General features: G+C 33.0%; 2 protein-coding genes across 2 annotated transcripts in view; one reads left to right on the top strand and one right to left on the bottom strand.

Moving 5' to 3' along the window:
• Window positions 1–14,042, bottom strand: part of LOC129231849 (N-chimaerin-like) — a 50,824-nt gene that overhangs the window by 17,633 nt on the left and 19,149 nt on the right. Inside the window, exons 3-7 of the mRNA XM_054866231.1 lie at window positions 10,488–10,543; window positions 10,371–10,402; window positions 7,381–7,491; window positions 1,565–1,889; window positions 1,418–1,471 (exon numbers count right to left, since the gene is read on the bottom strand). Of these exons, the coding sequence (XP_054722206.1) occupies window positions 1,418–1,471; window positions 1,565–1,889; window positions 7,381–7,491; window positions 10,371–10,402; window positions 10,488–10,543 (578 nt within the window). The remainder of the gene's footprint in view (window positions 1–1,417; window positions 1,472–1,564; window positions 1,890–7,380; window positions 7,492–10,370; window positions 10,403–10,487; window positions 10,544–14,042) is intronic.
• The window catches only part of LOC129231850 (myosin light chain 1-like), a 65,981-nt gene continuing 64,367 nt past the window's right edge, over window positions 12,429–14,042 (top strand). The window contains exon 1 of the mRNA XM_054866233.1: window positions 12,429–12,451. Coding sequence (XP_054722208.1) covers window positions 12,441–12,451 — 11 coding nt within the window. The 5' untranslated portion in view covers window positions 12,429–12,440. The remainder of the gene's footprint in view (window positions 12,452–14,042) is intronic.

Genomic DNA, 14,042 nt, shown 5'->3' with positions numbered 1-14,042 from the left:
GAATCAGCAACCTACTACGATCAATAAAAGATGCCAGAGATCCTTTGTCCAACACAGGAGTATTGGAACTATGAAAGAAGCATTAATACAAGAATCAAAGAAGATCAACGAAATTGCCATCTGGGCCACACTGAGAAGTTGGCAGTCGCGGAACATACTTTTAGTGATGAGATCCATGACATTAACTTCAAAGAAACTAAAATACTTTCAAGGACCCATTATTATGCCAGATTAAACAGAGAAGCCATATAGATTTTCAAACATCCCAACAATTTTAAGAAGAAAGAAAGAATAAAAATTAACAAGCTCTGGCATTCTGCACTTAGACGGATCATCCGGAGAGAAACATTCAGCCCACCAGAAACGAGGGCAAACGTTCGCCAGCCAATCCCCGACCAGAATGAAGAGAGCTCCAGCTCTAGTCAACCTGAAATGAGGATGGATGTTCACAGCCAATCCTGGACCAGAACCAACAGGGCACTAGTTCTTACTTCATAAAAACTGACAACACTTTGATACTTGCATCAGCTCCTAAAATACTTGAAAAATGGCAAAAACTTGAGCTTTGAAACTTACAAAATTTTATTTTTTTTCAGCTCATATAAGAGCTAAATTGCTTTATTATGTACAATTTTAAATCTCTTAGAAAATAGGCTTCCAAATAATATGTCATTTAACAAGGTTATGTTATGTGTTTCAAGGTCATGCAAGCAATATTCAACACTGCATATTTTCAAAAATCTATAAAAACTATATTTCCTGAATACTAATAAGATGTATATGTGGAAATTTTTTTACAACGGGATGCTATTAAATCATATTAAAAAGTAATTATGAAACATTTAGTTACAGCAGAATATTGTAAGTTTTCCCACAATCCAATTGATTATTGATGAGACCCGCTTCAGAAGTTAAAGAATACACATTTATTTTTCAATCAATTTATAAATAATATAAATATTGCAGCTAGTCTAGGATGTATACCAAGGAATAAAGATGGCCCTGCAAGTCATCATTAGAAACAATTAGTATTAATATTCCACAGCGGGCAGGCAAAGCAAGTAGGCAGAAACTGCCAACTTTTCATTTTTCTTCTTTTTTTCCTTTTTTTTTTCATTTTTATCATCTATTGTATGTTAGCATTATTGTACAAGTTGTTTATTTGGTTTCTACTGAAAAAAAAAGGCAAAATAAACTTCTAACTCCAACATTTCCTAATTGTTAGTATTGAATTCAAAACATGTTTCTTCAAATATTTCGAAGATTCATTTTTGCAGATACTACCTATTACCTGTCCACAGCAGTAATAAAGTTGAATGTTCAAACAAACAAGCAAACAAACAAATGTAACTACATACATACATACATGTAAACCCCTAAACATAGCACTTCAATGCAAAAATTATAATAAATTTACCTTAAATGCATGGGCTTTTTCAAATTGTGCAACATCAATACCTTCAGTTTCCTCCTATAATAATAATTAAAAAAAAATCTGTATCAATTAAACTGTAAACATGCTTCTTCTTTGACAAAAAAGATATTGATCCAAAATTAACAATACCTCTACAGGAGGACGATCATATTCATGGAGTGTTTCACATCTGTTCATCTCTTTCTTTAATGCCAACTCATCTTTTCCATACCTAACACTATTCCCAACCCAGTTTCTGGTAATTTTTCGCTTATATGAATTTAAAGTCATATAAGGACTATCTTCATATTTTGACTCCATACACATAGTAGCAATATAATCCCCTGCATGAACTTCCAAATAAAGTGAAATAAGTCCATCTGCAACAAGATCTTGAATTGTATCAAACCTTTTCTCTCCAACATAATGTTTCCCATCATAATATAATTTAAAATTCTTTGTAATTCCACCAAACCTAAAAATAAAAAAAATAAAAATTAAATTAAAACTGCTACTTTAAGTAAATGTGTGCAAAAGAGATACAAGAAAACCTATTCATATTAGACCTATTCATGGCTATACATCTAGGAGATCCAAAAATTCAAATTTTCAATTAGTACCACAATAAACACTAGGTAGGTACTGTTAAAAATTAGTGCACTATTTTTAAATCGTACCAAACTTTTAGTTTCAAGAAACTTTGTAGTACGTGTAAAGTGTGTTGGTCTGTAAAATATTATAAAGGTCAGTCAAAGTTAATCCAAAACCATATACCCAAAAACAAGTTTCGAAAATTTGAGTCTCAGAAGTCAAAGGTTCCGGTCTGTTCGAGGTGCTTTATTGACATCTTAAGGTATATCTTTAAATGGCTAAAAATATGATTTATATTAAAATCCGAAAATCAAAATCTTTATCTATTGTAAAACTTCTTTGAATACATACAATAAAGTAATTAATAAAGTAATTAAGAGGTCGATGTCAACAATACTTGCCAAGTGGTAAGAAATATTTATTAACTACTAGAGATAGAATAAGATATGTTTTAGAGAGAATTTGACTTGATAAATAACTTTTGAAATTAACAGTTTCACCACTGATACCAACTAAATAGCTCTTTTGGAACATTTAATTAGAATCAAAATGCAAAATGCACAACTTGTTTCAGTTCGAGTTGCAAAATTTTTCTTTTAAAATCTTCTATGGCTAATCGTTTTTCTATTATGCGTAAAACACACACACATATATACATTCTGATGTCTCAACAAAATTAGCTGAAATAGATTCAGGGATAGGTAAAATGCATTTTTTGGTAGCCTACCAGTTTGCAGAATAAATCCATACAAACATCATGAAAAAAGGTAGTCAAATTTCCTTTGGGGTAATTAAAATGGAAATTTCTTTTGAAATTTGAGTGATACATTTTTTCATGAAGAAAATGCATGCTTTTCCTTCAACAAAGTAAAAAGGGCAGCATCATATGGGGCACACATGTCGTATAAAGAAAAAGTAACAATTGCTAAGAATTTTTCGGTTAATACATGTTTTCAGTAATCTGAGGTACCCCAATTACCTCGCATTTTCGCAACTCAGGGTGGCGACAGGAACTGTGAAAAAAAGTTCCCTGACTTTTCCCTGATTTCCCTGATTAAGTTCACCAAATTTCCCCGATTTACGTTACCAATGATAATAGTTTTCCTTCTTTGCTCTACTTGAAATCCATTCTATGTTTGTATAAAATGCCGTATTTTAAACGTTTTAAGTTGTGTCAAGTTGTTGAACAAAAGATATATTTTAAAAATATGCTACTTTTTCAATAAAATGGTTTAAAAAAATATCAAGTCAATTTTTTTTGGGGGAAAAAACCTACAAAACAGTATATTAAATTTTTCTACAATGGAAAGATTATAGAAAATTAAGAAAAAAAAATACTTTACTTCCAGAAACTACTTAGCATAAGAATTTTAAGAAACTATTAAAATTACTCATAAAAACATATGTGTATTTATGATAGAACTAAAAAGTAATTGAAATTATTTTGAACTAAGTTTTCAAACAGTATAATATTTGTTGCAAGAATAACAAGTAATAGTGAAAGAATAGAAGTAATGTAGTTATTATTATATAACTAATTGACATATTTATGCAAAACAGATGAAACCATTTGACGTCCATTCATAGGGAGCTTTTCTCTAATCAAGAACATAGGTTTTAATGAACGAATACAGCATTTTAACAATAAAAAAAAATAAAGATTTTTACTTAAGTACACAAGTTAACTCTATTTCAAATGATTTCAGTTTGTAACGAAAAAAAGCTTAGATTGCTTTTGTAACAAAAAACTTTGAAATGCAAGAAAAAAAAAAAAGAAAAAAAAGAAAAAAAAAGCAATTAGTTAATTCCAAAATATATAAAAGAAGAATACAACTTGGTTATAAAATTAAAGAATCACTTAAGTCTGAAGAAAAGAAAACCTTTATAATCTGCGGTAACAACAAATAGTATAACGGCAAAAAAACATAAGTTTTTTTTAATTGAAAGTTCAATTTTAGCAATTAAATTAAAAACGCGAAGAAGTAATAACTTTTACGCTTTTATAATATTAATTCAAAAACCAAAGATTTCTTCTTGAAATCGTGATTACAGTACGCTAATTACTTCGAGACAATGGAACAAAGGCAAAGGAGCTAAGGCGTTAATGAAGGCTTCCTCTTTGCCTGTATGTTTGTTTATTTTACGTAGCAATGAAAGCGTAATAGGAAATTTCAAGCTAGGTAAAATAAACACCCTAACAGACACAGAAGCAATCTTAGGAAGTTCATCCTGTTTTTAATAAGAAAGATTCAATACTTTGACGTTGAGGAAAAAAGATGCACAAATATGCGGCAGTGTATAATCGCACCTCATTAATTTTACTTTTTTTTGAACAGATAACTGGCGGAAAATGTGAAGTGAATTAAGAGTACTTAATTTTGTAAAGCAAAAAAAAAATTTTTTTCTTCATTAAATCAATTTTTCCTGATTTTTTGTTATTTTTTCAAAATTTCCTGATATTTCCCTGACTTTTCCCTGATCTCCCTGATTTCCCTGATCTGTCGCCACCCTGCAACTCTACTGTAATAGGAAAATAACAATATTCATACAGTACGACATTAAAATGAAAAACTTTAAGTAACATACAATCTAGCACAAAATAATGGCAGTTTCAAATGATGATAGATTGACAATGCTGTATAAAAAAACTTTTCCTATTGAGAAGCTAATTGAGATTACTTTCTCTGCAAATACCAGTGTTTCAACTTTCCTAAATAAAATTTTAAAAAGTTAAACAAAAAAAAAAAAAACTTTCATTTAAAACATGCTAATCTGCACACAAAAAGAAAATTTTGTAGCAGAATTCGAAAACTGTTACATTTTATTGCAAGCTGTTTTAACTCTACTGCCATGCTAAACACAAAAGTCATGTATGAAATGTTTAGCCAAATTGAGTTATTTTCACCAGGTGGTTCTTTGAGACATATTATAGCTAAATACAGTGTTTTATGGTCATTTGTGAATAGAAAAGAGTTTTCAAAAATTTCTGAAAAAGTTTAATCTGAAGCTTTCAACAGGAATTTCTCAGTTTTAATTAGTAGCAGTATACATTACTGTATTTTACAAATATAATTGTGAGAGGGTGGGGAGGGGGAGTGCAGGATAAACGTACCTTGCACATAAGGAAGAAAATTGGCAAACAACACAGAATCACATTTATAGCCAAATATTATGCTGGTGTACATCTGCACAATTTAATATGCCAATCAACCTTAAGAGAAACAAATAATAAAGGGTGGTGGGAGAATTCAACTTTGAAAAAAGGTTGAAATCAGGGCTGCAAGTGACTGAAATAAACTTCTTTGAAAATAGTGTGAAATTTTCGGAGGCCATGAGGAAGCTCACTGCCCCCTCCCCCTGTAAAAACTCTACAAATATACATACAAAAATCATTGAAATCACCCTTTTTGAGTTTTTTCCTTTTTTCTTTAAATAATCTTTCAGTTTTAAATGTGTTGTCAGCCTAAAACTATTGAAAACGGCAACCCAAAATTTTCCAAATTTTCGGATCACAAACATACATGGTTGAAATGAAAGAAAACATAATTGTGTTCAACACACTATTTGCACTAGTCTACAAAAAAGAACTTTTTTTTTCTGTTAAATGGAGAAAAATACCTGATCTTAGTGCAAAATGATGCTCTGAATTCAAATATTTCATTTGGGAGAAGAGTGCCACAATACAAGTAAATGAAATTTTACAGGAGAAGCATTCGAAGTTGAACTCCTCAGGCAATTTGCATTAAGAAAAATAAGTCTGCTGTGCTCTCCAGTGGTTAATATTAGAACAAAAAATTTGTTACTAATTTCCAAAGAAGATAACCTCCTTTAAGTGAAAAAAAAAAAATTGTATTTGGCATCAGAACCTTTCTCTTAAGGGGGGAAACTAGTTTAGGAGGCCGAAATTTTAGCGTTTTTAGTAGTTTTTTTTTTTTTTTTACATGGAAAAGATGATCAGAATTTGTTCAAACTTTGACGATATTTTATTCATTATTTTTTGAAGTATACTTTGTAATTTTTTCAAGTCATTTCCACTTGAAACAGTGGAGTTAGAAGCTGCTGACCGTGGGTGGTCCCCATCATAAATTGTTGCTGGTGGGCCTCACCGAAGCCACAATTTTTATCTGTAACCAGTACAATTTCTTTTTCCTTAAAAACATGTTTCCTAAGAATATAAACCTGATTGTTATTAAAAAATATAGGGAAGATGTGCTTAAAAATCAGGAAAAAAGGGCAAGAAGTTGGTGCGTGTGATGGCATACATTATAGTAATTAGGGCTGGGCGATGTAGGAGTTTCTACATCGTGATGCATCACCAACCTTAAATAGCAATGCACCACGGTTAAGGTTTGTTTCAAAAACTAAATTTGTTTGTTTAAGTTTTACAAAATATATACAAGGTATAAAAATTATATATCATGCCAGTAATGAATTAACAGGTTTCAGCATCAGAAAGAAATTCATTTATATTATAAAGCAGTGCTAAAAGTACAAGAAATATGGAAGACAAGTTTCGAGATAATAATAAGCCTGCTTTTTCAATGCAAAAAGATAGTAAATGGGCGCAAAATCATATATTCCACTCAAAAGATCACATTCTTGAATTAAAAAAAAGTTCCTTGCAATCAGTAGCGGGAGAGAGGGGCCGCACCGGGTGACACTCAAGAGGATTTCATAGTTTATAAAAAAATATAATACTTTAATTCTGAAAATTTCCACCAATATATCTTAAACTATATTTCATCTAACAAATTTAACAAAAATAGAGTGCCCAATATTGCAGGGGGAGGTTACATATATCATCTAGGACAAATTTTGCATAAAATGGATTCGTAGTTTAAATTTGTTTTCCAAACTTTTAATATGCCACAAAAATAACTGAGTAGTTTCTGAAAATTATATAAATTTCCAACTCCACTACGTGTAACACCAAACATATGTTGCATTTTTTGTTGCTACTTTGCTTTTTAAATTTTGCATTTTTCTGGCAAGTATTTATATGGTAAACTTACAAGTTCATTAACATATCTTTCCTCTATAATTAAGAACACATGTGCAATTCTTACATAATTTGTGAGAAATGAAGGTTTAACTCTTCGCATCTTCATTGTTAAACCAGATTGATTGACACACTGCTAATTAACATTAATGTGAAAAAATTAGAGATTAAAACGACAGCAACCGTTTCTGTACATCGCAGCAGTATTGATGCATCAGTTTAGAGAAAAATTCTGAACTGGTTTAACGATGTAGGATGCACACCAGTTTTTGGCAATGTATCAATGAATCACCCAGCCTTAATAGTAATTAGTAGAAAAGCATCACTTTTCACCTATTGTTGAATGTAAAAACAAATACAGCAGTAAATATCATACCTCATGCTTAAAGTATATTGTCCTACAGCTCTTTGGCTCTCTCGAACCAAGTAGCATCCATCTTCAACAAGAAGTCTTTCTGCTTCTTCTCTTGAAATTTTCCCATGGAACCTGTAAAATAACTTTATGAATAAACATAGCTCAGTGTTTTAACTTAAAGTAATATGTATAGTCATGTTTTTGCAAATCAAGGGTGCCTACCAGTGGGGGGGGGGGGGAGGGCGAAGGGGTCATGGCACAGACTGTGCCATTCAATAATAATTTTTTATGGAGTCATTTTTTTCTTTTTCTGGGGTTCTTTCAGGCCTTTTTAGTATTTTGGGGGATGGGCACCCCTCTATATATAAATATATGCTTTTGTAAATCAGGGTGCCTACAGGGGAGGGGCTGAGTCATGACACAGTCTGTGCCATTGAATAATAATTTTTCAGGGGTCATTTTTTCTTTTTCTGGGGCTCTTGTTCTTTAGGTCTTTTAGTATTTGGAGGCTGGATATTTGGAGGATTGGTACCCCTGTATATATAAATATATTTCTTAACTGTAACTATGCTTGGCAACAATACCAAAATCAATATAGGAATGTGTGTACTACGGTATCTCCTCTTTATTTGTTCTTGTCAGGCAAGAACAAAAAAAGTATGATATATCTGAGGATGCAATGTAACCAAGGTCATTAATAATTGAGAATCAACTCTTATTTGCATCGTCAAAATTTTAACCTCTTATTACAATTTACATTATATTTTTTAACAAAAACAGAAACGAAAAATTAAGCTTACTAATTTATATCTCCATCAACTCTTTAAAAATGAGCCTGAAATATTTCTAATGCCTTTTTGGCAAAACAGTTGCAGTTTAAACTACAATAAATTCAGTTGAACAGAAAATATTCTAAATTGCATTGATAAAAGAAAAAAATATTATTCTGAGAATTTAAATTTGTTTTAAATTTATTTTTCGGCAGAATGAGAAAAGCGTGATAAATTTGAAAGAGTGATATAATGAGACGTTACTGATTTTAGTATTCAATTTGTATGAATTTGGAGATTTTTAAGAATAAATATTTGCTTTTAAGAAAGAATACATTAATATTTTATGACATATGAGGCAGTGAGAAGCAAAGGGATGTAAGTGGCAAAATTAAAAATTCAGAGATAACCAGTACAGATGGTAGGTGAACCTCTCCTCTGTCTTGGGGCAAGAGATAGTACTAGTAGGCCTGGTAGGTGCTGCTGTACAACATGATTTAGAGAAAAATTCAGTGTAAGTCTACCTAGGACATTATCTTTATAGGTGCTTTACTCAAAACTTGAAAATGACCACTTACATCCCTTTGCTTCTCACTGCCTCATATGACAGTCTTCAAACATATTATCTTTTTTTTACATGATGAAATACAGAAGAAGCTTATTTTTAATGTTCAGGTAAAGGCTCACATAAAAACAAAAACATAGAAAAGTTTATAAATTAAATTTTTAAAGTTCCATAACAATTAAGAGCTAAACTATGAATTAATCAACACGCATTATGCCACTTTGTACATTTGCTCATAAAAAAAGTGGTCATTAAATGACAGTTGGTAGCTCTTAGAGATTTTTGAACATGTAAGAAACAATGATAGCACCAATAGAAATCATTTACATTCAGTTTACAGAGATAATTAAGAATATCCTGATAAAAGAATATACTTTAATCAAGAAAATAAATCTTTATCTTTAAATGTTTACTAATTTGCTTTAAAATATGAGAAGAGTTGCTTGCTTCATATTTTTTGTTTTCTTCTGAAATAACCTTTTATTCTAGTTTAGCTTTAATAATTATATCCCTATAATTAATCCTACCTGAGTGCTCATGAGCCCAATTCTGGCCATTCAAATGAGCTAGGAATGCAGCTGTTCCATTTGTTAGCAACCAGTAAATTGAAAAATAAAAACAACCTTTTGGAAAATTACCGTCAACCTTCTATAATGATGGAAGCATGTCTGACCTGTGGTGTATACTACATGCTTCCTCAGGGTGCAAAAAACTATGCCCCTTTCAGGCCATCATTTAGGCGGATTGGGAGCAAATTGCCCCCTCCCCCCTCTTGGCTTTAAAAAATCCTGTTTTTACACATAAGTGGGCATGTTTTTTGTCATTTTCCAACAAAATTTGCATTGAGTAAGACCCTGTTTCCCCCCTGAAAAAATTAAATGAAGCCCTTTTGTAACATATTTGGGATTCGATATAGAGACGACAACCGCCTAAACAGCATCCGTTTGACATCTAAAGAATAGATTTTACTCATTTGTTCTGGCATCTTTCCACTTTCGAAAGCAAGATGAAACAAACTTGTGTACAAACTAAGGTTAACACACCAGTAGTGGCCAGTGCTTCAGTATTGACCACTTCAAGGTTTATATTTGAAAAAATAGGATTCCAGGTCTCCCAATGGATTGAAAAGTGCATGTGGTACATCCTGCACGTTTGAGTCCATTGGGAAACTAGGAATCTTTTTTTTCTTTTCAAATGTAAAAGAAACTTGAAGTGCCCACTACTGAAGCACTACTAAGCACTGGGCACTACTGGTGTGCTTACCTTAAATGTTTTATTGCTTTTCTTTTGTTATCTCACATTTTGTTTTCTTTTAACTAAAAATTCCTTCAGATATTGGTGTTTAGTTTTTAAATTTGGCAATCCATAAGAGAGGTTTCAATGGTTTCACTTGGAGAATTTTCAACACCAAGTGGGGGGGGGGTCCTTTATCTTAGAAAATTAGTTGTTAATATGGGTGTTCATTCATAGAAGTTTCACCGCATATGTCCTACATCAGAAAAAAATGACAGACATAGACAAAAATGTCAAACCAAAAATAATTCAAATCTGAGGCACGAAGAGGATTTTGATTCAAAATATCCAGCTGACACAAAAGCAATGGAAAAATTTAATGATGCAAATTTCATGGTTCAGAAGTTACACTTTAAAAGCATGCTAATTAATTGTACACTTACTCTCTTCCATAATGAAATGGTTTTCCATGAACCTGAAAATATTGTTTTTTGCATTAATAATAATTCTAGAGCATTTCTAAATAAAATATAAAATCTTAAAATAAGATGAAAACCTACTTCGCGATTGCAAAGAATTCGCTTAGGAATAGGTGCTTCCTGCTGTAGTTGATATACTAAACATTTAAAAAAAAAAAAAAAAGCATATAATATTTACACATATACAGTCAAATTTCCCAATAGCGGACACCGTCAGGACCAAAGTTTTTGTCCGTTAACGTGGAGTGTCCGCTATTGGGGAGTCTGAATTTATGATGGCATTTTGATTTTGTATTTTAAACCTACACATACAGTGTATAGTTCTAAATTAAATTAATGAGTATTGCTTATATAAGTGAACTTAACTAATAAGTAAATAATCTTCTGAATCTTTTGGGAAAATAAAATAGAAAAGCATTTGTCTAAATTGTTTTCTCTAGCTAAACAAAACCAGTAAAGTCCAATAGAATCAATGCCGTTGATTTTCAGCACCTTTTTTTTTGTTTTAGGTTGTAGCAAAATGTAGCGCAATCAGCTACTTTTCACTTCCTCTGGCAATACGGTGCCAAATCCTCATCAGCGTTTGGTGGGAAAGGAAGTAGGGCTGATGCTCATCTCCCAAAATCTAGTAGGAAGGAGGGGGGGGGGGATGTCGTTAAGTTGCACGGGAGTATTTTTTCTCTCCCATGCAAACTGATAAAGCAAGGTATTGTGTAAAAGGAGTGATTTTTTTTCTTTTGCTTTTTGCTGGAATTTCATGCATAATGAAAACAAAACTTTCATAAGCTTTGACTAAAAAATTCGACTTGAATGGCTCCTGTTTTTGGAGAAAAAGGGGTGTTAACCCTTTTATTGGTACTGGTTAGCCCCAGAACATCGTAAAGGAGTAGAAAAAATGCATTTGCCACAAAAGCAGTGCTGAGCAAAAGCTTACCAGACACAGAAAAACAAAACGAAACTCGGCTGAATTACTGTCTGCTAATGAGGAGTGAAATACATTATACGCCCATCTCGAGAGTCTGGGGATTCAGAACCTGTCCGCAATCTGGGACTGTCAGTTAAGGGAGGTTTGACTGTATTTATAAAACATGCTAGTGATTCTCCAAACCTGACATTTTCTAATCAAATGTTTTTTTTTTTTTAATGCATTAAAATGTTATTAAAAACTTATATTTAATCTTAATGAGGAGTTTAAAAGGAGAAAAAATAAAGACAACTCACTTTAACTATATTATATTTTAAATATGCTCTCCTGATATAGAAGATGGGGGCTGTGATGGCCTGATAGTTAAGGTGTTGGACTCAAAACAAAGGAGTTGGAGAGTTCTGCGTTCGATGTCAGCCAATTCAAGATCCTCCATGTTCACTAATAGTGACTGAAGCATGATAAATAAATTGTAGTGAAAGAGCCCTCCAAGTTCCCATTTCAAATCAATACCTTTGAGGGTGTTGAATCGGTAGTTTTTGGCTCCTGGTTTGCATAAAAAAATAGAGCTGTCTTCAGGATCCCATCCAGCCTGTTTAACCATGAGTAGTGATAGGTATAAAGGACCCAGAAATGTAGTATAGTAAGCGTCGTAGGTATGTATGGGCTAATCAGGCTACAGATCAGGGTGTTATTAAAAATTGAAATGCTTCCATAAAATAAGCGCTCTTTCCCCAAATATATATATGAATTACTGTATTTTTGGGAGTAAGCATCGCAAGTGGTGTAAGCGCCTCATCGTAATATATATTCTGAAGGAAAAAAATTAGTATATGCGCCATACCTGGTATAAGCGTCACACCCATTATTAAACAACTCAAAAGCACAATAAGTAGAAAAGAAAGCTGGAATGAAATGCAAATAAAAATTTACTTAAAATAAATATAATTTTTATATTATAATTTAATTTCAGTAACTATCTTGGGACGAGACATTGGTTGCTTATCCAGAGCACAGGATGCGGACCCTTCTCTTCAATGCCAAACTCTGGCCCAAGTAGCACAAAAATATCAATCAACTTAGTAGAAACGACTTAGTTCGACGTTTGAATGATGTTGAAGTATGTTTTTTCGCCGACTTGTTTTAAAAAGTAATTTTTGTTGCTACTTTTGACGTTTGAAATCAGTTAATCATTATTAAAAGTGTTTATATAGTAATATTCTTATTTATATAGAAATTAGAAGCAAATTAGAGAAAATTCCAAACGTTGAAAAACGATTTTTAATGTTAGAAAAAAATATTGAAACACTGACGTACTTTGATCAGACTGACGTACCTTTTTAGGTCGATTGGTATGTTGTGCTGCCTGACAGCAGCAACGTTTTTTTAAAACTTGGATTTTTTTTCACTTGGAAATAAAAAAGACTGTATATTAGCATCCATTAAATGTGCCGCACCGGCAATTTTTTTGCGTTTTTTCTTATATGCGCCGATGCGCTTAGTCCTGAAAATATGGGACCAAAACAATTGAAGGGCCCAGGGCAAGAATGTGATATCTCCGTGTCGTGACAGGAGTAGAATAGTCACAACATAGTTCATGTGTGTTGTAAGAGGCGACTAAAATGGAAACTCAATCCAATGTGTTAATCATTGTGCTGATAGATGGATGGCATCTGGGTTGTATGATGTCTTAAATGGCCCCTTGAGGAACCAGGCGAAACCTTGTGGTAATTAGCCTTGCTCTCATACAGGGTGGTTGTGCGGGTGTCGACCTTTTACTCACATCAGCTCCTATGGAGTTGGATACTGGCTTTCAGAAGAGAACCAGCAATTTTGCTGCTGGAGGGGGTGAGAGTGCAGGTCTGCAACCCACCAACACTGCAGTAGGGGGGCAGGGAGTACTCACTTAAGCACAAAAATGCAACAGGCGTAGGCAGGAGAGGGGAAGGCTGATACAGGAGGCGAAAGCCAATGAGCCAGCCTTTCCTGAGAAGGTAGGAGAAACTAAACCTCTTCGGTCGGAGGTTTCAACTCCTTCCCCTGCACAAACTGCTGTATCTTTTAACGAGTAAGGGCAAGTTAACCACAGTCCTATGCTCAAGCAGTGAATATGTTTTAGATGACTGTTGTGAGAGAAACCTTCCTTTTGGAGAAGTTATCTCACGATGACATTGAATGTGTCCAGCTGGTCTTCCTAAAAAGGACACACCTGGTTCTCTCTGGGGATCACATTCCGAAAATGCAAAGGGCTTCTTCAGGAAGGTTTGTGGTCTTCTTACTGGTCATTGCACCTTAAAGCAGCACCTTGCTTTAATGGGTAATAGTAAGAATCCAACTTTCAGGGGTTGCCTCTTTCATGAGGAAACTGTTACTCACATCTTGTGTGATTCTGAAGCATGTTAGGTTTGAACACTTTGGTCTTCATTTGCTTGAATCATGGGAGATTCATAACATTCCTATTAGATGTTTGCTGAATTTTGCTTCAGCTACTGGTCTGTTTTAAGACTCTGTTTATGAACTAGTACAATAGACCTCTGGTCACAGTGCTTGGTTCGGTTGAATTCCCCTTTCTTTCATTTCATTTCAAGAATGTGATATGCCACATGAGTTTTTCTCCGGTAGGCAAATTTCCTACTTTTGAAAAATTCTACAAATATTTTTTATAGATAATACACATTATATATTCTGCAACACTAAAAACAAATATGCTT

The sequence above is a fragment of the Uloborus diversus genome, chromosome 10 (assembly GCF_026930045.1).
Source record: "Uloborus diversus isolate 005 chromosome 10, Udiv.v.3.1, whole genome shotgun sequence".
Taxonomy (NCBI): domain Eukaryota; kingdom Metazoa; phylum Arthropoda; class Arachnida; order Araneae; family Uloboridae; genus Uloborus; species Uloborus diversus.
This window is presented reverse-complemented; position numbering and strand designations above follow the sequence as displayed.